Source organism: Hesperophylax consimilis, chromosome 14, assembly GCF_061612785.1.
Source record: "Hesperophylax consimilis isolate HC1 chromosome 14, BYU_Hcon_1.0, whole genome shotgun sequence".
NCBI lineage: Eukaryota > Metazoa > Arthropoda > Insecta > Trichoptera > Limnephilidae > Hesperophylax > Hesperophylax consimilis.
The window spans coordinates 28331611-28356614 of record NC_142849.1 but is presented as its reverse complement, the minus strand read 5'-3'; the positions used below and the strand labels follow the sequence as shown (position 1 = coordinate 28356614).

At 33.8% G+C, this 25004-nt stretch overlaps 1 protein-coding gene across 1 annotated transcript; it reads right to left on the bottom strand.

Moving 5' to 3' along the window:
* Positions 1–335: 335 nt before the first annotated feature.
* Positions 336–22499, bottom strand: LOC149418166 (synaptic vesicle glycoprotein 2B-like). Its single transcript, XM_089639902.1, has 10 exons — positions 22367–22499; positions 11495–11716; positions 11081–11243; positions 10281–10462; positions 8600–8784; positions 8114–8283; positions 7277–7436; positions 5790–6064; positions 4325–4452; positions 336–399 (listed from the first exon to the last, which is right to left on the bottom strand). The coding sequence occupies exons 1-10, from the start codon at positions 22497–22499 to the stop codon at positions 344–346; spliced, it is 1674 nt and encodes a 557-aa protein (XP_089496028.1). The 3' UTR covers positions 336–343.
* Between the last annotated feature and the right edge of the window lie 2505 nt (positions 22500–25004).

Genomic DNA, 25004 nt, shown 5'->3' with positions numbered 1-25004 from the left:
GTTTCAGTTTAGGTGAATAGATAGGATTAATGCATACATATTAAATATTTTTTTATATTTTTGTCAAGAGATGTCACTTTATCTAGATATCTACTTACCGACAATTCAATTTTGGACTTTCTGTACCTTGGAAGGCAGAACTCCTAAAAGTCCGGTTAAATGAAATACAGGATTGAAGAAACAAAAATTCACCAATAATTTGAAATAAAAACTTTTATTTTATTTTTCTTTTATCTTTTTTTTTTATTTTATCGCCATGTGTCACATCTCATCATTTAATACGATATATCAGCATAATACATTATAATAATATTATTAATAAATATACACATTTAGCCAATGATCATGCCAATTTTTTTAATGTTGTTCTAGGAAGAGCCATTGTCAGGAATCCACTTACTGAAAAAAAAATAACAAATAATGGTTAAATTATATAACAGGGAGACTTTTTTGTCGGTTGTTTAATCAAATTTTTACATTTAATAATAGTATAGCAAGCTGCAGATCAATTTATTACTTTTAAAGATATAAAGTTACATTACCCCTTCGCACAGAAAATTAATTCAAACGCGTAAGCATTATTGTACGTATACATTTGCGAACCAAAACGCGAGTCGAGCAACGAATTAAGGGAAAAGAACGAAACAACTGCAAGCAGCGATTCGCGCCATTTGCAACCGCAAATGTTGTTCGTTTCGTATAAGTTGGGGTTCAGCTCGGCAGTTCGGCTCGCGTATGTGTACGTAGTATTACACAACAGTTGGTCACTGAGGACGGGTTGTTTCGGAGAATTTGAATAATTCATCAAATTTCAACGTTCATTTTCGGGTTCTGTGAAAGACTTATTCAAGTTCTGTTTTTATATCATTGTAGGCTAGTTGCTTGACAAAACTGAAATAAAAACAGAACTGGAAAAAATCTTTCACACAACTTGAAAATGAACGTTGAAATTTGATGAATCGTTCAGATTCTCCGAAAAAAACCGTCCTAAGGATCAGTAAATTTTATTCAAATTCTGTGAAAGCTGTATTCAAATTCTGTTTGTACTTTAAATAAGTACAAGATTAGACAGTAACAAAAAAAATCGCTCTCTAGTATGGGAAGTTCTCGCTTACATAGTGGCGTGTATCGGTACCTACACAACAATTGGATAATAATCATATTGTTTTCAATGAAACAGAGTGCTTTGTGCAATGCTTTGTCTGCCTTATATATAAAAATCAAAAGCAAGAAATGATATAATGTATAAAATAACGTTACATTAAATAGTTACATACAAAAAAGATAAATTGAATACATTATGTGTAGGTACATTTAGAACTTGCTTTACCGCGGTTTGAGAGAAACTTTCCGTCAATAATAATAATTTTTTTAATTTTTTAACCCTTCAAGACTCGGAAGGACATTACTAGCCTCAAACATCATATTCCACTAAAGGGTCTGAAGGACAGATCTGACCGGGACGCCCATACATTATAAAAGTAATTTATATCTTGTATTCTATAATGCGTTAATATATTCTTCTCAGTTTGTCTGATATATTTATTTATGCATGGTTACAAGGACAAAATCGAAAAATTTTCAAAGTTAAAAAGTTATTTATATATTTTTTTATATTAACGGCATTAAAAGTGAAGTGACTGTTTTTTTTATTTTTTATTTTATTTAATAATTAAACAGTTTACAATGTATATTAATATTTGCTAACAATAATGATATATAAAAAATTAGTTTTCACAATTTTTTTTTGAATTTTTTTGATGTTACTCTTTTATGGAAGCAGACGCTTGGGTAGGTTATTAAAGTATTTTTTGCCTAGAAATGTGTAATGATGTTGTGCAAATGTATTTGCACAACATCATTACACATTATTTTGTCATTTTTGTATTGGAAATATATGTTTTTGACGAGTACGTCTTTCAGTTGAAAAACTGTGATTTTGTTTGTCTTTTATTATTTGAATTATTATGTTTTTTCGGATAAGATCATGAAATTTTAGTACTTTAAATATAAGTTGAGTTGGATAATCTCTCGGTTTTTTCAATATTATTTTAACAATCAGACATTGTACAATTTCAATAGGTAGGAGATTAGTATAAGATTATGCGGATCCCCAACTGGTTACACCGTATTGGAGATTCGATTGTACTAATGCGAAGTAGACTGAAGTTAAATTTTCCAATGATAGAAAGTTACGCAGTTTCAGAAAAATATAAATTAATTTCCTTATTTTGTTAATGGTAAGGTTGATTTGATCTTTCCAGTTTAGGTTTTTGTCCATTATTATTCCTAAGTGTTTAATTTTATTTTTAATTTCTAATGTGGAACAATTTATTGTACAGTGATTTGTATTATGTTCTTTAAGGTTGTCGTGTATAATTATGTCAAAATTTTGTGGAACATCGTTTGATTTTATTGCGAATGGCAATACATGGGTTTTTTCGCTATTTAGGGATAGTAAGTTTATGTCAAATCAGTATTTGAGTAGATGTATGTCTTCTGTTGCTTTTTGTTTTACTCTTTCCCATGTATTATCACTTTCAATGAGTACTGTATCGTCCGCGTATGAGGTTATACTACCTAGAATTGACTGTGAGAATATCCAGTTTACGTACAGGATAAATAGTATTGGACCCAGTACCGTTCCTTGTGGGATTCCATATTCAGATGTCTCTTCATCGATGTATATATTGTTTATTTTGACATAATGTGGGCGATTCCTTAAGCAGCTTTTTAACCAATTTGCAACATTGTCCTTTATGTTCAGATTGTCTAATTTTTTAAGTTCTGAGTGAGATATGCTGTCAAATGCTTTTCTTAGGTCTATGAAAATGCCTAAATATTTTTTACTCTTATCTAGGCTTTCGTATATGCGTGAAGTAACGTTTGCAATTGCATCTTGTGTGCTGCGCTCTTTTCGGAATCCATATTGGTTATTGTGAAGTATTTTTTTGTTTTCAATAAATTCCAATGAGTTGACATTTCACAATTTTTTCAAGTTTTTTTCCAATATTAGAGATTAGAGAAATCGGTAGATAGTTGGTAACATTAAGGGTGTTTCCACTTTTAAATATAGGCGAGTTTCTTATAATTTGATGGAAATATTCTTTTTTTTAAGGCTCAGATTAATCAGGTGAGTTAATGGTTTTATCACATAGTTTTTAATAGATTTTAGAATTTGAATCGTTATATTATCATATCCTGGCGACGAACCTCCGTTCATATTTTTAATTATTTTTAAAATATCTACTTCATTAGTCATTTTAAATCGGGACAATGAGTTTATGTTTTGTATATCTTCAATAATTGGTTTTGTAGTCAATCCTTTTGTCACGTTAATTTTTTTGGCGAGGTTTTGTCCAACTTTTGCGAAGAAGGAGTCGAATACATTTGCCTATCTTTTTGGATTTACACTAGCGTTTATTTTTACTTTATTTTCATCTTCAATTTCATTGATTGGTTTATTTTGTTTATCATTTTCTATTGCACAATTAATTGTTTTCAAGATTATTTTTGGGTTATTTTCGGAGTTTATTATTTTATGTTTATAACACTCATCTTTACTGATTTTAATTATGCGTGTCAGCTTATTAATTTCCTACCTAAAATGAATGCGTTTTCTAAATATCGAATTCTTTCAAAATTGTGGACGTTTTGAGTCAAAATGTACCACAAAGTTTTCTGTTAATATTTTCATGTTTGAAATAAAAAAAATATTTTTTAGGAATATGAATGTTTATTTCAAATGCAAACATTTAAAAAATAATTTATCTTGTTTCTAAAATGACATTTCTCGTTATGTTAAAAAATAAGGAACATGTTTCATATTTTAGATGCCTCGGAATCATTCCGGGACTTGTAGGTAAAACTATATTAAGTCCTAAAGGTGTAAAATCTTCTTTAATGTTACATGTAGAAATAATGATATCCTCACTATGATCTACCGTTCAGAGGATTTCAATATTAAAATGTAATTTTGAATATCAATAATATGAAGTTACTTAAAGAATTACAAATTATTTTATGTTGTGTTTTTTTATTTAGTTCGGTTTCCTACATTTTGTATCCAGCTTTTCTTTTGAGTTTTAAATGTCAAAATGTTGTTATGATTTTTGAATGAGAATGGGATTTTGTTTTAGAGTTTAGTACCGTGGTATAAAAAGTTTTTTTTTCAAAATTTTATGTTCGTGGTTGCTTTTTGGATATTTTTTGTCCATGAGATTGGCTTATATTAGAGTATTCCCGGATTTCTGAAAGCACCAATTCGACTAAGATGATGTGCAAATAGTACGGAATTCACATATAAGATAAGATTAGAGCTTACCTGTTAAAACTGTTGCAATGACCATAAAGGGGAAGAGGCAGCCCATCTCCAGCATGTAAGGAAAGGTGATCCCCCCAAGTACTGTGCCCATTCTGCCTGACATCATCATGATGGCCACAGCCATTGCCCTGAAACACCCCAATATTAAATTTAAATCTATGTATTGCATTGCCATGTTGTTCAAGACTTAGGACATCAATATAGCTCTTCGTGTACGTTTTCTCTAACTTTTCGAATAAGGGTTATTTCTTTGGTCAAATGATGAGAGAATCCTAAAAATCGCCAACCACCAACAGCATTAACGTTGGAAAATGACATATTTATTGGAAAGTTTAAAGGAAAATAATGTTCCTAAGAGCCTATGTCGACTTTGGGGGTGCTGTGTGAAGGGGTTTTTTGAGGAGAGGAAAGAGGGAATATGGTTCGAGAAGAAACACATGACTGTTGGAGCAACGAAACACAAAGGCCAGCAAATCATTCCATATTCGAGCTGTAGAACTCAAGAATAAGTCGTAGAAGCGACACGTTTTCGTGTGATAATTGTCAACAGTGTACATATGTTGGGCGCACGTTTAGCAAGTTTTCCGGCTATGTACCGGTGCCGAAGGGATTAGTGTCAATATTTTCTTCCATCTTCCATTTAAATATCGGTAGAACAAGGACAGCATGCTCTAAAGATTGCAAACCGTTTGTTAAGAGGAAGCTACAAGTCAAAAATGTGTATATTCTTGATATACCTTATATCGTAAGTAATAAGCATTAAAATCGCTTGACAAACGAAGGAACGTTCGATTTCAAGAAAAAAGTGGTTTTTTTGCAAATAATTTTATAAGAAAGCAAAAAAGTTAATCAAGTGAAACTGTCACAAATGATCTTAGCTATAATAATGTATTTTTTTAAAGTTGTTTCCTTTATGCTTTCATACATTTCTATTGAAAAAAAAAAATTTTTTTAGTAGTTTGCATTTATATTTTTTATTGAGTAATTTAATTTTTTTATTTGTATTCTACTCAAGCGAAGCGATAGAAAAACCTTCAATTTATCTAAAGCATATTTTTTGGTATTCGTAATGTACACCGATTCGTTAAAAAGATTAATCAAAATAGTGATTTGGCATTAAGCTTCACTTTAAGGGGAATTTATCAAACGGACCGCCCGATTCTGCAAAGAGTCAAGGGTTTTTCAGGTATTTTGGGGCTTCAGACTACAGATTCTTTAAAAAAAAATGCCTGAAATAAATGATGATGCTCGAAGGGGTTTTTACGAATAAACAAACCCTTTAGACGTGTGGAAACTAGTCAACTGAAATCATTAATACGTTATTCCCAGTAAAACTTCTGCTGGACACGTTGGCGGAGATACGTACGTATTTAGGAAGGACTAATAGACTAAGAGAATTCCATAAACAATAAATTAAATACACAATAAATTACAATGTTCAAGTAAATACTACGAATTGACAAACCTTATGGACGTGGGAAACAAATCAACTGCAATACTTGACAGGACACTTCCGGCAAGACTTGTGATTGACACAAAAATGGAGAATAACACCACAACTTCAGTAAGACTGGTAGAAAAATAGATGGCCACTGCGCAGGCACCACTCCCAACAAGGATCAATGCATTCAACTTCCTTTTGCCGATGGTATTAACCAAGACACCACCGGAGAGGTAAGCAATGAAACTGGATCCGCCAATGATTATGCTGTTGACGTAGGTGTCAGTTCCAGATTCCAACTGAAAGTCAATACTTAAATGGAATAAACATGTCGAACGGATAGCAGCTTTAAACAAATCCAGAAAATTTATAATCAATTTTCAAGAAGCCAACGTTACTAAATAATTGACAGTTGAGTTTCGACTATAACCAAAAAACACACAATTAATTTGATAGGCTCCGTTCAAAGGAAAGAGGTCAAATACCTTGCTTTACATGTATTTAAGTGGAACCTGTTCGTAGGAAAAACCAGAATTGGTACTTGCTACCGATACACCTGTGAGCAGGATCAAAATGAAGCATAAAACAAAAAGTATCCTTAAAATGTCATATTTTTTACAAGATTTCTTTTGTATAAATTTCTTAAGTACTTGTTTCTACTAGAAGTACCTACCTTTACCTAACAATATTTTTTTTACCAGAACATTATTTTAATAATTTTATTCTTTATTCGAAATGTGTATTTCGTTTCTTTAAATTTATTAGGGTTTTGACAAGTGATGTCAGATTTCGTGATTTTTAAGGGTTCTGAGATTTTTAGCTAACGTGCGACAATTCCGAAATTTTTCAAGAGTTTGCGCTAGTTATTAATACAAATGGACGCTCCGTTAATCAGTTCTGGTCTTTTCGAGACTCGCAATGGCAAATCCCTTCCTATAGTCCCTTCCTCTCAACCCTTCAATATACCTTAACTTAAAAATTTCCTGACTGCATAGTGTATAGACTGTACAGTGTACACGGTATACATGGTGAAAACATTCTGAAAAAAATTGCTACTTTAGTAAGAATCTCTTCAAATTATTCGTTTTCCTGTTAAAAACGGGATTGAAGGTCATTATCGAATGAATTAATAGGTATCCTGATAAACTGTAAGATACTATGATCTGTCACGATGTCCAAACACGTGTTCATACATAACATAAATTTTTTGCATTATTTGTTCAAGATATATTATTAAGACAAACGCAGGTGGATGAACACGTATTCCGATATCATTGTGAATTTAATAATACCTTATCAGGAAGCGGCTTGCAGTCCCGTTTTCAACAGGATTACCAATAATTTTAATAGATCAGCATAACTCATTTTTCTCCGTGCAGACAGGAGTGCTCTTATGAGACGTCTCATAAAAATACAAGCAGAATCAGAAGCTCTTATAAATGGTTTTCGATCTCGTTATATCGTTCGAGATTGACAACGTTATAAAGATAGTGGGAAAATGGTCAACTCACCACGACACATTCAGCATTTATATCTTCGATAATTTGTGTCGTCTTATTGGCGACATAGGCTTCGAGAACTTCGCAAAGCGGGGCGGTTTCTTCGTGTTTTGAATCATAATCCTCAATAATTGTGGCCATTTGTGGGAACCACAATCTCAAGGTATTTGTTCTGGAAATTAAATTTGAAAAATGTTTTTAGTTCATTCTATTAGCAAGATACAAAATATGGAAAATTTTCATAAAATTCTTATTTAAAATCGGTAGCATAGCATTAAAATAATATATGTTTTACTATCTTCCTTTTTTTGTAACAAATAGAGATAATGATGTCCTCACTGGGATCTCCCGAGTTGAGGATTTTTTTCCAAAATAATTATAAATATATTTCGTGGTGTTTTTTTAGTGCAGTTGAGTGGTTTCGGTTTCAGTCTGTATTTGGTCAGCATATTTTCTATTTCTGATCTCCTTATGTTTTGTATACAGTTTTTTTTATTTATTTGATATTTAAACGTTATATTATGTTAGTGAGTTTTGAATGAGAGTAGGATTTTTTTGTAGAGTTGCTTAGCTCCTGTAAGCATTCATTTCATTGGATCAAGTTTCACCTTAAGCCTTTGACAGTAGGCCAGTCCTGATAAATACGTTAATCGGAGTTGTCATTGGATGTGTATCCTAACATGGTATGAGTAATATTATGCCAAATAAACTGATGATACAAGATATCTTAATAGACATAATATTGTCTACACCTACGCAAAAGCTTCAAAATAGAAACGAAGTGTACCAGTTGCTTAAATACTAGCATCACTAAAAAATATATAAATGAAGCACAGTTAGAAAATTTACCCAAGCATGGCAGCCATCATGACAAAGCACACCAGGAAGAGATGAACCACGCAGGGAAAAGTCACCAGTTGCCTCGATTGCTTCAACCCTCCCTTGATTGCTGCCCACCCTCGCGGAGCCTGCTCGTTTCCATCTCCAGAGGCGCTCCTCTCATTCACGAGCAATTTAATCTTAAAAAAGAAATAGACCATGCCACTAAAGATAGCAATACAATTCACACTGATTGTTCATTACTTGTTCAATCTGCCATACTGACAACCAAAGATCATACCCCTCGGATTTACGATCTTTGGTTTGGTTGGTAAAATTATAATATTAACACAGCCTTGCCTAATATACCTCAAGGCGGTCCATGTGACAAACATTTCAAACAGATATTACTAACTTCTATTAGTTTGGAAGATTTCTGCTTCAGGTCTAACTCGTTATCGAAAATGAAGAGTTAGAAATTATAAACGTACAATTTTTTTGTAAAAATATTCTTACGGGGTACTGGTCCTCTGGAAGCCCTTTGTTCATTGCAAACATCTTTCTGAATACCTTCAGTGCCTCATCGTTCCTCCCCCTCGACATCAGAAACTTTGGACTCTCAGGGAGGAGCATACATGCGAATCCAGTTATCATTGGAGGAATACTGAATAAGGCAAGGAAAATTTGCCAAGAGTGAAGAACTGGAAATAAAAAAATTTCTTGTGGAACTGAAATTGTGGAATTCAAATTGTAGAACTCAAATTGTAGAACTCAAATTGTAGATCGCGTTTGTATTTCAGAAAAGCCTTAATATCAAAAAGACATTTGGAAATTGGATATGAAAGATCTATGGAAAAAGTTGCTGAAATTTGGGTTCTACATTTTTGAACGTTCTGGTTTGAATCATGTATTGGTTCTTCATATTTAAAAATATTTACTAGTTTAACGATTTTCCAAGATTCAATGGTTAAGGTTTTATGATGACAGTTGATATTTCACAGATTGATTTTAGTAAAACTCTCTTACATTAAACATTTATCTTTACGGCAAGTTGTATTATTTTATTCATATTCAAAATGTATTGTTTTACAATCTAATGGAACGAATCAACTGCAAGCGGCGTAACTCGCCATTTGCGGTTGCCTCGTTTCTTTCCCATAACTTCAAGTTCAGTTCGGCAGTTTGGCAGTTTGGCAGTTCGGCTCGCGGATGTACAAGTAGCATTAAATTCCGTAGTTTAGGTTTATGATGACTAAATAGTTGTATATCACAGATTTAATGTTTTTTGTTCTAACCATAAACATTATGTCTATGGTTCTAACCGTCTTTCATTAGACATCTTTAATCAGCTTATGGTGTAGCAGTTCAATTTCGCCCTGCCACTAATTTTAAAACAACTGACAAGACCTCTCAGTTATCTATGTGACGTATGCTCTATGGCCCCTTCTAGAAAAGAGCTCCAGACAGAATTTCAAGAAGCGGCGACGGTTAGTACCAATCGGGCAGCCAGCTGGGCACGACTCGACTTGAGGGAAGATACGAGCGAGCGCTCCAGTCGATAGACTTCTGGGAAAGCGATGACGCATATGATCAGCTAGTAAAAATAATTCACTTGTCATCGGCTTACACCGCTTCTAAATTTAACAACGCTTTATGTTTTGTTTGGCGACCCTTCACTGGTTTAACAGGTTAGATATTTTATGTCAACACACAATGCCACACTCAATCTTTTGCTACCAATTAAAATTCCGTCCGTGCGCCCAATACTTCGTATTGACGCTCACCCCTGAGATGTAATCTAAATTTGTTGAAGAGAGATCTCTAGCTCTATGCGATGTAGAAATAAATGTAATATTGAAATTCTTTTCTGTTTTATTTCATAATCGTAGCAATTCCGATGTTGGTTTTCCATACCTTTTACAATGGCCCAAACGTGGCTTTACTAATTTTATTTTTAACTGTTACAATGGCAACGTTGCTTTTTAATTTCCCGTGGTGTTTAGTTGTAATTGTTGAATTGCCTTTCATTTTTATATATAGATATATCGTACTAAGCAAACATTATGCACTTTTTCAAAAAATTTCAAAATGATTAAATCAAAAATAAAAACTTATATTTTTAAAAGTAAAGTTATTTTTTATTTATGTTGAGAAATCTGTCTTCAACTTTCAACTTGAAAATATATAACTATCTTACCGTATCCTCCACCGAAGAAAGAAATGGTCCAATCTTGAGGTATGACTCCCCAAGCTATGAGAGGAAGATTCATGTTCGCGAATGAGTAAAATGAGCCAATGTAGACCAGAACCTTGGCCCTGATGGATGCTGCGTGCATCTCAGATATATAAGAGATCATCACCGCAAATGGACCATTGAAACTGAAAAGAATTTTTCTAATTATTATTTTTATTGTCTGAAAAACTAACAACAAGCACGCTATCATTCATTGCGTACCGTGCTTCCCATGTGAAAAAAAGTTAAAATATTATGTACAAATACGTACAGATGGTTTATCTCCTTTAAAATATAATTTATCTTTGCTAAACAAAAGTCCATACAAAAATATTTATGTTCATACTAATCGAATAAAAAATCTGGAACATTCCTGTTTCTAGATTGAAATCGAATAACTATACGCATGAGAAAAGAATAGCCACAACGAATTTGTATGAATGAATGAAATGACTACAAATGAAATCATTTATAGCCAAATGAACGGAACGCATTAGAAATAGATAGCAATTCAAAGAATATGTGTACGGGTGAAACGGCTATATTATTATGAAAGCCCGTTGTTTCTCTTGCATTCTCGCGTCACCGGTTGCAAGCTTAAAGCGGCCCACTGACGATCGTGCAAGTCCACGGCAAGCATTACGTCACAGGCGAGCGACGAGCATTTTTGAATCGATGTCATGCTCAGACTGCTCGCCGCGCACATTCTCGCCCGCCAGTGAGCCGCTTTTACCCTCATTTCGGTTTTAATTTACAATACTTACACAAAACCAGCAAAATATTTGGCCAAAGAGAGAACTAAGTAAGTCTGACTTTGAGCAGCAATTAGTTCACAAAGAGTCAAAGCTAGGTAGCCCCAAACCATTATTTTCTTCCTCCCGAGGGTGTCTGATAAAAACCCCCACAACAAAGCTGATGACATCATTCCTGTAATTTTGAATGAAAAATTATTGTAACAAAATGATATTAATTAAAAAAACCAACATAAAACTTTGGAAATCTATGCCCGTTAAAAGTATATAGATATATGTTAGCTAACACTATAAGATATCAGGTACACTAGAATTCACAACTGCAAAACTTTATTCCAAAACCAATCATAACCTCGAGCAACGTCAGGTACACGTCAGCTAATATTATTATACATGATACGTGTAAAGAAGAACTATGTAACAAACCTGCATAAGTATAAATGTTTAATCTTCCCATTTCAGCCATAGTCATGTTCAGGTCACATTCTGCGCTGGTCATTATGAAGGACAGAGCGGAAGACACGTAGACAGAAGTCGCGAAGCCAGGGAATGAGCACAGGAGTATCAGCATGTGGAACTTTCCATACCCGGTTGCGGTCATCGCCTCTTCGAAGTCACTTCCAACCTCCTTTATTGTAATAACTGAAACTAAATAATAATTTTACATAAATTTTTCAAAATAATTTTAGAACGACGGGAAAGACTCTAGGACGAGTTGTTTCGGAGAATATGAACAATTCTTCAAATTTCAAAGTTAATTTTCCAGTTCTGTGAAAGATTTTTCCAAGTTCTGTTTTTATTTCAGTTTTTTCAAGCAACTAGCCTATAATGATATAGTAACAGAACTTTAATAGGACTTTCACAGAACCCGAAAATGAACGTTGAAATTTGATGAATTGTTCAAATTCTCCGAAACAATTTTATTTAATTGATTTGTGTTATATAAATAATATACACGGTGTTCTGAAATTCGTAGTAAAAGAGGACGTCCCGAAAAAGTCACGAACTCGGCTCGTGACTTTTGAGTGTGATACGGTGCTAAGTTTGACAAATTCGACATTATTGGTGTTGTGCCCGAAAAAGATTTTTTTTTTTGAAAATTTTTGTATGAAGATTTTCAGGAAATCCGTGCGGTGCACGGCCAAACTGAAATTTCCTGAAATCTTCACACAAAAAACTGAATTTTCAAAAAAAAAAAATTTTGGATACAACATCAATAATGCAATTTTTGTAATATTAGCACTCTAGTACACCCTAAAACCACAAGCCGCCACTGCTGATATGTACATATCTGCCATAATCTAAGGTCTAATATATTTTTTCTATGTTAAAAGCACCCATTGACAAACTACTAAAAAGTGATCCATTGTGATTTTTCTCTTTTGTTATATTATTTATTTCTTATTATATTATATTATTTCTTTTAAAAAAATGATTGCGCTTATTGTCTGAACGAGGCTTTACCAAGATCGTAACATTGCTGTGATTTTTTGGTTGTTGTTGACCAGGTATTAATTAATAATGTGATCGATTTTCAAATATTCATTGACATTCAGATGATGATGTCTGTTTTATAATTTTGGAGACATGTTTTACAATTTTGCTTAAGATTTATAATTAAAATGTCCTTTAAACTGGTGTTGGTATATTTGTTTGTCTTATTACTACTTAACAAATATTGTGAAGTGTCCAGCACCACCGTGGAATTTGGTCCAAATAAAACTGAGATAGTTTCGAGTAGTGAGTGTAGAAGTGAAGATTTTAAAATAGACAAGTATGAAATCTACCAAAATGTACGTATGTACCTGAATTATAATAAATACAGGGTTTTCCAATAAGAGGTGTTATTTTGATATTCAATCGTAAAAGATCAATGGTTTCGTTGCTTGTGTGGCACGTAGTGCCGTCTTGTTGAAAGTAAACGTCTTCCAGATCAATACAATTTAATTCCGGCCATAAAAAATCATTAATCATCTCTCGATAGCGCAATTCATTCACCGTAACTGTTGCTCCAGCCTCATTTTCGAAAAAGTAAGGTTCAATGACTCTGCCGGACCATAAACCGCACCAAACAGTCACACATTGAGGATAAAGAGGCTTTTTAACAATAATTTTTGGGTTTTTCTATATTTTTTATAATTTTTTTTTAGATGACTGCTCCCTTCGCGTCGACTGGCTACTTTCTTAGGGTGGAGGACACTGGTTGTTTCCTGACAAACTCCTTTCACTTCGAGGACGACTCTCAGATTGTGATAATATATCGAGTCATGTCTCCGGGAATTAGGCTAAGGATATTCATCAGGACGAATGTATACGAGCTGCCCACGAACTCGAATTCCTGGGAAACCTTTGACCAGATAATTAACAATGTCTCAGGATACGCACAGGTAAATTATTTCAACTTTTTAAATAGTTACAATTTCACCTTACAAAAAGAGATCATCTTACTGCATGTCTGATTGAATTCGTTGTCTAGGCTGACGATAAGAATTGTGATCCGATGGAAGTGGTCTAAAGTAGAAGTAATTAATAAAAGTAATTAATTATTAATACATATTTTTTTTTGCTTTCAGATGAAATTCGTATCGGAACGAACATCGGATGAAAGAAGGAGGCCACTTATTATCATTGATCGATTTCTAATAATGCCGCCTCTTAATTCTGTGTTCACCATGTCTTTGAAGCCAATAGCCAAAAAGACACCGATACTAGAAGAATCTACAATGAAACTGAAACCAGACATAACTAAAATGACACAGAAACCAAAAACACCTAAAATGACACCGGAACCAGAAACACCCAAAATGACACAGAAATCAGAAACACCTAAAATGACACCGGAACCAGAAACACCTAAAATGACACAGAAACCAGAAACACCTAAAATAATATTACAATCCACGAGTGCAAAACCACTAACCCACAAAATACCTACACTAAAATTAGTGTCGCTAAAATCACCAAAACCGACGCTTTTTGTACGTTCAAGAACAAAAACTTATAAAATCTCCCCAATATTTCATTTCTACACAAAACAACTTAAATTCAAAGAGAGAAAACTTAAATCAACTAAAATACCTGAAAAAGTCGAGGACAAAATATTTAAATGGAAACATTCAGACAGAGCGAAATCTCGCGGTGGGATATATAGGAAAGGAGGAACGAATACAACAGTCACAATTATTGAGTTTCCTAATCCTACCTCGACGACTTCAATTCCTAAAACTATACTACCACTAGAATTAGCAAAATTGAGGGCTTTTGCAGCAGTGTCAATTGGCGTATCTGTTGCAGCCATCACTATTGTGTTTTGCCTTTTTATGTTTATCTGCAATCTAACAGATACGTGCAAGGTTAATAAAAAACTGAAAGCGCAATGTGAAAAGATGTCTCCCGATGAAGCGGCGCAGATTAAGGAATGTAGAACTTTCCGGAAATAGGGAATATCTCTGTAATAACACAAAGATAGCTTTCAGTTTTGGGGTATAATTGAAGCCACTATAATTAATAACCTTGAACATATTTTATTGATATACTTTTTTACGTAACGCTTTTTAAAGCAAAATACAACCTTTTTAAATATTACAATAAAGATTTAAAATTTCTTTCGTTTCGTCATTATTCGCGTTAGATTCTTTAGAAAAAATGGTTAGCGCTATACAATAAGTGCATAGCGTTAATATCGAAATTGAAATAAATATATTTAAAAGAAAAAAGTAGGTAGGTATTGTAAGAATGAAAAAATGAGGTAGGTACTTTCTACAATTTTTTTGGAAATTTCGAAATTTTACAGTTTGAAATCAAAACGTTTTGTTTTGTTAAAGAAATACCATTTACGAACTTTGCTTTAAAACAAAGAGATATTAGTTTTGCAATGATGTTATTAATATATTTAACTTTATACCTCATATGTGAAACGAATTGCAATACAAATGTCGGTGTTGATTCTGAGTTCCCTGTACTGAAACTGACATCAGCTATTGTGAAGTCTAAGTTGACAAAAGTTGAAACAGCAAAAAATAACAATTTTCAAGCAATGCACGTCTTACGGCCCTTGATGTGGCCTACAGTCACCCAAAATAGAGCAAAATCGATGGTTACCAATTCCCCAATAAAAATAACAGTCAATAAGCAGGTAGAAAAAGCCAGGGCAGTCAGAGAAGACAACGTTCGAATGAGTCCACGAAAAGACTCTTTATCAAACACAAAAGTTGCACAAATTTCTACAATGAAAACAGACGTTATTGGACCACGAAAATCCGGAGGTCAAACAATTTTACAGCACAAGAGGCCCACAATCGAATTGAACTTTGCAGAAACATATTTGAGAGCTGTTCGGGCAAAGAAAACAATTTCAAACACTTATTCAACAACAAAGGTCCGGAAGCTCGTTCCTGTGAAGTCAAACAATATGAAAAGTGTGACACTATTTACAGGAGTCAGAAAGAAGAAAGAAGATTCCTCTGAGGTGTCAGTTACATTTAGTACTGGAAAATCATACCACGCATACACGAATTCAAGCCATTTACGAACAGTTAGACCCCGGAAGAAAATGAATGTAAACAAACAGCTTTTATTTTGGAGAACTATTTACGTTGCTTGCTTTGTAGTCTCCATCTTATTATTAACTTGTATGTTTTCTGTAACCGTTTATTTAATCAATAGTAGGTGTTTTAAGATAATTAGATTAAAAAATGATCTCTGTCCAAAGCGACAAAAACCGAAGCCAACACGTTGCCACAGAACGTGTAATGTAGTATAGAATTTGCATAATTACTCATAATGCGGAACCAAAATGTACTTCGACTGCCAGGAAGTGTAAACATATATTTCAATGAATAAAATTCGTAGTAGTTGCGTTTAATTTAATTGAACTAATATTGATAATGTATTATTAAAAAGTAAAAAAAAATTCATTCGCCGAAAGGACTATGGACGTTATAAACCAGAAAGAAAACACACATTGTTGCAGAAGCCTGCAAAATTTAAACAGAAGATAGAGAAACAGCGTACGGAAAAAAAAGTGTACACAATTTGAGAGGCGGGTTTGGTACCGCCGTCCCAGGAACCACTACTAACACCTTTGCCATAGGTTACCCCAAGTTACCCCAAGGGTGAGGTGTGTTCATGATGCGCCTGCCAACCAGCTGCGTGGCGTGCCAGATCGGGAGAGGCTAGTTTGGGAGACCCTTTGATCTCTCCAAATAGACTCTCTTAACCCATCGCCTTGCAATGCAGCGGAACGGATAGATTAATAAGTTCGTATCTCCTGGACACACGGATTCCTAGATTCCTACCCACCCCTGATACCTTTTTCCTTCCCAGAAATTCCTCTCCCTGCTTTCCTTAAAAATACCCTTTACACAGCATTCCCAAAGATGGCATATAGAATTATATGCATTTGCATATTTGCTTATGCGTAATGCATATTTGCCTTTTGGGTCGTCAGTAGAGGTGGGTTCTATGAGTACATTTCGTTACTGGGTACAATGAGTACAGGTACAAAGAAATACCTGGTAAAAATACCGTTGACAAAATACTCAAAAGAATTTAATACCGACTTGACGATTGATTCAGATTAAGTACTTCCTAAACTGTACTCACATAAATTCTACCCACATATTCTCCACCAATTTTCTACGTAAACTTGATTCCCCCAATAAATACCCGTCAAAAATACCAATTAAAAATACCTGGTAAAAGTGCCTATTAAAAATATTTAGTCCCAGTATAAAATACTTGGAGTATTTTGGAACCAGGTATTTTGGAGATTTCTCACAAGTACAAAGTATCGCATGAAAATACCCGGTACTTTTACTGGGTACGATAAATACGCCTCACCTCTAGTCGTCAGTGCATATTTGAACCCTTTTGCATACTTAACGCTTCTTTCAGCTATTTAATTCTTCAACATATGCGTGGTGTTCAAAATTGAAACAGTCGATATTTTTGTCTTTTCTGTGGAGTGGCTTTTGGAAACGGTTCCTTTCATAAATTTTGCAGATTTGCAGTTTTGATAGTGCATATACAGGATTTTCCAATAAGAGGTGTTATTTTGATATTCAATCGTAAAACATCAATGGTTTCGTTGCTTGTGTGGCACGTAGCGCCGTATTGTTGAAAGTAAACGTTGTCCAGATCAATACCATCCAATTCCGGCCATAAAAAATCATTAATCATCTCTCGATAGCGCAATCCATTCAGCGTAACTGTTGCTCCAGCCTCATTTTCATGCATTATAATCCGATGGTCTACTCATAAGCATAAAGAGACTATGTTAAAAATCACTTAAAATAAAACAAGAAAGTATAACATTTGTAAAAAAATGTTCTAATTAAAGAAAGTAAAAGCGGTTTATTTAGTATTCTTGAAGACCCGTGGTCGAGGGGTAAAGCTCTTGACTAGCATTCAGGAAGTGGCGGGTTCAAATACCGGTATGCACAAATAAATTTTATTTGAATAATTTGTGTTATTTCACATTTGCTGAACGTTCAGGAGTTAAAGGATAAAGATGCCGTCAGTATCGCCCTTGCGTAAGACCACTTTACTTATCTCACTGGCTACAGAAGGTTGGGAACAGTTCGGACTATTGTGCGGTATTCACATTAAAAAAGAGCTTTGGGAAGTTATACCGATTTAAAAAAAACTGATGGCGACAATTTTAAGTAAGGAAAAGTCGAGCTTACTTCAGGTGCATTATCCATTCTCAGCTGATCTCTTCAGTGTTTCGTTACTGTTAGTCTTGTGGTAGCTACTAAAAGAAAAATCATAACTAATTAGATTCCAAATATATTTTGTTTTTGTTCCGAAAAAAATTGAAACGTCACAAGTCACATTTCTCGCAGAATCTGATGAATCAGAGTATTTGTGGGTAATTATTTTTTATAAATTGTAAAAAAATGTCTTTCTGCCACGAATTTATTTTTATATTGACTTTTGCTATTTGTTTCACGGGCAAGTTTTGCCAAATAGTGGAAGATTTTAGTGGGAAAAGCACAGTGTTTATAATAGAAGGAGAGTGTGCAGTTGATACGTTCGCTGTACACCAGTATAAGAAGTATCCAAATATAAGTGAACCGCACGGATCCAAGGGGAGTTTTCTCAAAATCGACAAGTCTGGATGTATGATTACCAGGCCACTAACTTTGGAACCAGGATCTCAGTTTATTATGGTCTACTTGACGGTGATTCCGGGAATAGAGCTCCAGATCATTATTGGGGATCAGACCTTTATACCAGATACTACATTCACTTCCTGGGGAAATTTCATTCAGAAGATTAATACAGTAACAAATAACACGCAGGTAAATATCTAATTTATTTGAGAGATTTAATTTAATGTTTCCCTCAATCTTTCATTTCAAAATTTTCAATCTTTCAAATGATTCAAATTAAGGCAAAGCCTTTAAAAAAACAATTCCATTCCAGTTCCACGCCTCACTGCCACACATCAGGGAAGGTACCAGCAATACTCGTACCTACATTATGGACTAGTAGTTTCGCTTCTTTGGACAATTTTTTTAGCGTTGACTGCGTTCAGTCCTCCATTGATGGAGTTATCTGCATTTACTCTTCTTTCAATATCTCTGTCAGCCTTTTCATCTCTCCTAAACATACGTCCCAAATACAAAAACTCATCCACCGGCTCCAAGTGTTCATCATTCACAACTATATTGCACACTGTTTTCGTGTTCTCTTTCACCATGACATTAATCTTTACTAACATATTTTAACTTAAAAATGTGTGTGGGATCATTATTTTTTTATATATGCACCTACATATTTATTCAAGTATTTATTTTTCACAGGTAAAAATTATGGCACAAGCTCTTCGGGGCAAGTCCATGCTAATAATTGACAATTTTCGAATAACACCGCCCTTGCGGAAATTCTCGACATTAGCACATTTTCAAAAGCGTCAACCAGCTCCTACACCAACAACAACGAAAAAATCATCTACAGCAAAACCTACGTCCAAGCCATCATTAGTAGACATCTTTAGAGAAAAGTCTACGGAACACACGAGTCCAGCGATATCAACAAGGATGTCGAAAGAAAGCAAGAGTCAGAAAAAAACTGAAAAAACTACGAGACAGGCAATGACTCCAAAACAAAAAAAAATCAATTTGAAAAATTTTTTGGTTATTCCAGAGAGAAAGCAAACTAAATCCACAGTGGTATTCAATCAGAGAAAAGGCGGTGAAACAGAAGTTGATGGTGTTGCTGATGATGAGTCAGTCAGAAAAATGTCAAAAAATGGCTTGGAAGATAGGGAAGACAAGAAGGATGCCCAAGAACAGCCTGTCTTTATGACAAGGGCTGACGAAATAAACACGAACTCTAAAATATTAATCTCTGATAATGAGTTCATAGACGACACGACTGGTACTACGGTTTTATTTTGGACAATTTTGGCAATTGTGAGCCTTGTGTTATCCTTATTACTGATATTACTAATAATCTTGATAAACATTTATTTAGTTCGTAAAAGTTGCGTTTAGTTTTCAGAATTTCAATTTTTTACAAATATGGTATTCTTAAATTTTTGGATACGAAAACACAGATTTGTGTAGAAGATTTTGTTGTTTGTATTTTAAGTTACCAGGTTTATAAAAGAAATTTTTTCATGTCATTTTGACATTTTTACACAGTATTTTATGTTACATTAAATAATAATATAACTTACCGGTTTGAGATATTTTTAATTTTTTGAATTACAGTTTAACATGCAGAAATTTTCAGTGGATCAACGATGTCAACACCTAGTAATGCCGATTCAAGAATTTTACGACAAGATAAACGACATATTTATGTAATTTCTTTTCTCTAAGTAAACATAGTTCTTCTTGTGATCCATAACATATACGAGAAACATTTTCTATTACATTATTATACTTAATTTATAAACGTTAAAAATAAGAAGTTGGTAAAATAAAGTGCTCAAATATGACGTAGAATCGTACGCTTTCGGAAATTTAGCACATTTTTTATGTGAATACTGCACAATAGTCGCTCGAAACTGCCTGGAACCAGTGAGACTATAGCATCCCCAATAGGTGCATGTTGTGAGGCTGAAGGTATTGGGGAGGGGGTGGAGATAGGGAATAGGAAGTTGGGGAAGAAGCTGGCTATTCAGATATGTTCACCAAACACGGCCAAAACCATTTCAAGTAACATTTCAATTCTGAATGGTGGTCTTACACCAGGGTGATACTAACAGTATCTCCCACGCTGGAATGTGTCGCAAATATACTACATATTATTTTTAATTAGTAAATTACGAAACAACCCAACTTAATCAAATAAAATTTAATTTTTGCGCTACCTCCGGATTGCTAGCGGAGAGCCTTGCCCTAGAAACCTCTCGACCACGGAGACCGTCATTACTGATAATTTTTATGATAGATCCATTTTTGCGAATAAGTTCTTGGAAAGTAATTCGGTACTAATCCATCCATTGAAAACTCTTGTTTTGAGTGCAATCTTAAAGAAGGGAAGAATGGGAAAAAATATATGATCCTTGTTACATCGCGTTGTTTAATAAATCTATAATCTTTGTCACATCGCGTCGTTTAATAAATCTATGATCTTTGTTACATCGCGTCGTTTAATAAATCTATGATCTTTGTTACATCGCGTCGTTTAATAAATCTATGATCTTTGTTACATCGCGTCGTTTAATAAATCTATGATCTTTATTACATCGCGTCGTTTAATAAATCTATGATCTTTGCTACATCGCGTCGTTCAATAAATCTATGATCTTTGTTACATCGCGTTGTTTAATAAATCTATGATCTTTGTTACATCGCGTCGTTTAATAAATCTATGATCTTTGTTACATCGCGTCGTTTAATAAATCTATGATCTTTATTACATCGCGTCGTTTAATAAATCTATGATCTTTTTTCCATCGCTTCGTCTACTAAAATATTTTCTTGGTTACATCGCGTCGTTTCGTAAATCTATGATCTTTGTTACATCGCGTCGTTTAATAAATCTATGATCTTTGTTACATCGCGTCGTTTACTAAATCTATATTTTTTGTTACATCGCGTCGTCTACTAAAGTATTTTCAAAATATACAGACAAAATAAAAACATATTTTAAGAATAAGAATTTAATCGACTATTTGGGGGTTCTACTCCGGCGCGCTTTCAACAGCTTTTTCATATTTTCTTTTCAGGCTAGGTATCGGTTGTTTCGTTGCTGCACAGAATCTTGAGCAACGGCTGAGGTAGTACAAAACATATTACTTGTGAACTAATTAATCAACTAACTAACGTTGTTTTCGGGCAGAGGTAGACAGAGAGAATGAACCGCCAAAGAATTCTGTCTTGGCACACTAGCTTCATTTACATTTATACATCGTATCATACATAACTTTATGTTATCCTAATTCTTGATATGGCCCGACTAGATTGTGCCATGTCTTCTTCGGGCGTCTCCGACTTCTTTTTCCATTTACATTATCGTCAAAATATTCTCCTTACACTCCTTTCTTCTTTCATTCGCTCTACATGTCCAAACCATTAAAGAATTTTTTTTCATCTTATACATTACGCTTAGCCACATAAATTCAAGGCCATTCTTTGCGAATCTCCCCATTTCTCACACGATCATACATAGTTTTAACACACATATCTATCACAGGGATTTCATTTCCACAGCATTTAGTCTTTCATACTTCCTCTTAATTTCCATGCCTTACTGACAAATTTCAGGTAGGTACCAGGGGTGCTCGATTATTTTACAATATTGGATCGTAAGGCGTAACTACCGATGATTTTAAACCGATTTAAGAGCACGATCGCGCTATTGATAACCATATCAATATTGATAATGCAATAAATTCACCAAACGCTGGCAACACTGAGGTTACGTCAGAAAGCTACGTCAAAGTTAAAAATACTAATAAATTGGCAATGTCGAATTGAAATATAATACTAATAAGTTAGTCAATTAGTTCATGAGGTCTTTAGTCATAACAAACAACTTTTGTTTATCGCGTCTCAGGTGAATTATTTATGTCCATGGATCGTTTACACGATTTCTTTTAATTCTCAGAGCTTCGTTAGTTCCCCCCTATTCAATATCTGTGCTAGACCTCCAGTACTCCGTCGTAGAGTGCTAGCTTGGCTGCTTTAGACAATTTTATGTTAGCGTCTACCGCGTTCAGTCCTCCATTAATAGAGTTTCCTATGTAATTATATGTATTTACTATGTAGTTATAATCATAGCTACTTATATAATTATATTTATCTTTATATACGATTTATTTAAAAAAAAATAACTCACCACTATCTTTCGTAAGCAAAGATGACTTTCTTGATTCTGGTTGTTCAATTTTAACCGCGAACAAGTCCTCGAAACACACTGAGGTCCTGCGTGATCCCATCTTTTCAGACGATTTGGTAGTAACCTCTACCATGTTTATTCAGTTTCAATAGGCAAATATTTAAAAAAAAAAACTGCACAAAATATGGAAATATTAAAGACTGCTCAATTTCACAAAATGTGTGAATATTAAAACTGTACCACAAAAAATATCACTTAGACAAATAGTCTTCTAGGAACAATGATTTAAAATCAATATCACTCTTCGGAAATAGTAAAATATTAACCAAAGTAAAATTAAATAGTGTAAAAGATGTAATTTAACACTGGAATGAGATTCCTAATCCTTTGTCGAAAGGTGGACAAGGTTTACTGACACGTTTGATTGATTTCATCCAAGTCCTTTTACTAGAAAATCTCTTGTTGGGTCTGTACTTGCAAAAGGGTTCAGTACTCATCCTAATCAAATATTTAAATCAACTAAACTTTTCGCATGGCAACGGTAGCTTTTATAAGGAAACGTTCTTGGAGAGTGACAGGTATCACCATCATCACACAAACACTGCCGTCTTTGTTGATTTGGTTCTGATGTCACATGAGGAGTTGACAACATTTGATTATCGAGATAAGAATATTTTCTGGAAATGGTACATAAAAAACAAAGAGTGAATTTCCATATCATCATATTCAAGAAAACCATTTACAGATCTACCAACAAAATCGTCTGTTCAATTTTCGACATCGCTTCAGTGCATATTGTGGAAATCAGTGCATTTTTGTTCGTTTATTCGTCAGTTCATGTTTTGGCCGCCTGCACATGCATACACGTCTTTACTCTATACCCTCCTATAACTTTAAAGTTAATTTGTTGTCAACACGATAATCCTATTTTTATTATATTTGAAATAAGGATATCATTTACGTTCAATAACAAAGCTCCAAAACAGGAAATTTTAAATGCCAAATGTTAAATAGGTAGAAAAGGAAACAATATTTTTTTTCGTAATTTTTCTCATCTCTTGGGCAAAGCCGGTTACTAAATCTAGAGGGTACTTAAAAATGATGTCCTGTTAATTTTTTGTGTTTTTAACACGGCTTAAATGTCCAAACCAAAGTTCAGAAATACCAAATAGTTACCTTAAATTGCTTTTATTTTAAATGTCAAAAACCCAAAAATGGTATAGGGTGATGCAATGCGAGTATTTCTATGCTCAGTTGAACATGGCTACTTCTGAAACCAACGTTAACACAAGTAAGGCCATAAATTCGCTAATTTCTCTAATAAATCTTGCTGGATCAGAACCTGACAGTCTAGTTAAATAAACAATGTGAACGATAAGAGACTGCTTACTCTACTGTGGGTATTTAATATTTTATTTATTTTTAAATCTTTGTGATAGGAATTTTCCTCAGATGTCTATTTTAAGCCCAGAAAGCAAACAATAATATAGATTATTCAACTCGTCTTTTTCTAAGGACGGGTTGTTTCGGAGAATTTGAACAATTCATCAAATTTCAACGTCCATTTTCGGGTTCTGTGAAAGACTTATTCAAGTTCTGTTTTTATATCATTGTAGGCTAGTTGCTTGATAAAACTGAAATAAAAACAGAATTTGAAAAAATCTTTCACAGAACTTGAAAATGAACTTTGAAATTTGATGAATTGTTCAGATTCTTCGAAACAACCCGTCCTAAATGTTTGCAGGAATTCCTCAAGGCTCTGATCTAGGAACATTTTTCAAATATATTCTAAAATATTTACAAAAACCTTTACAAATTAGTTTATTTTAGCTAGATAAAATAAAAAAAACTCTTAATTTATTTACTAACTCATTAACGCTCCTTTTTTAAGGACACCAACAATTATGCATAATTAAAACTTTACTTTCATGCATAACTGAACTACCCCAGAAACAATATTTTGTATGTATTTAGTGTTAAATTGAAGATGTCTACTGAGTCTGCGTATTTATTTGCTACTTATTAATATTTTGGGCAAATAGATGGTCCCAGAATGCACTGAAATAAATCTCGACTTCTAGTGTTACTTAGTTCAATCGAAAAGCTTATCAATGCAAGCAATTCTGGAATCTTCTATACACGCGATTGCCCACCCTAGCCTCGAGTCATATAAAGAGTTTAGTTTAAAATTTGTCTTACAGTGTATAAGGCACTGAACTTAAAGGACAATCTTTCTCAAAGGCAACTCAAATTTCAGGGACCCGGGTCAGCCAGGTCTGATGTGTCAAATAGACTGATTGAACCCTCTCAAATAAATGCTACGAAATTCAGAGCTATCGATGTACTCCACATTGAAATGACCTTCCATTTGGTTTGAGGTCGGAAAGTAACTTTGAAATAAAAAAAATATTAAAACATTTTCATTTAGAAACAGTTACAACTTTAACAAAATTTAAAGCGTCGAGGTTATTTAATCACAAAACGGCGCTATATTCAAATTGACCTAATATATACTTTGGTTGTTCATATCATAAGAGATAATTCACATCGAATCAAGTGAATAAATCCAAATTGATTTTCAACTTTTTTTAATAAAAAAATATTTGATTGGGATTTTGTAAAGAATACGATTATTCGA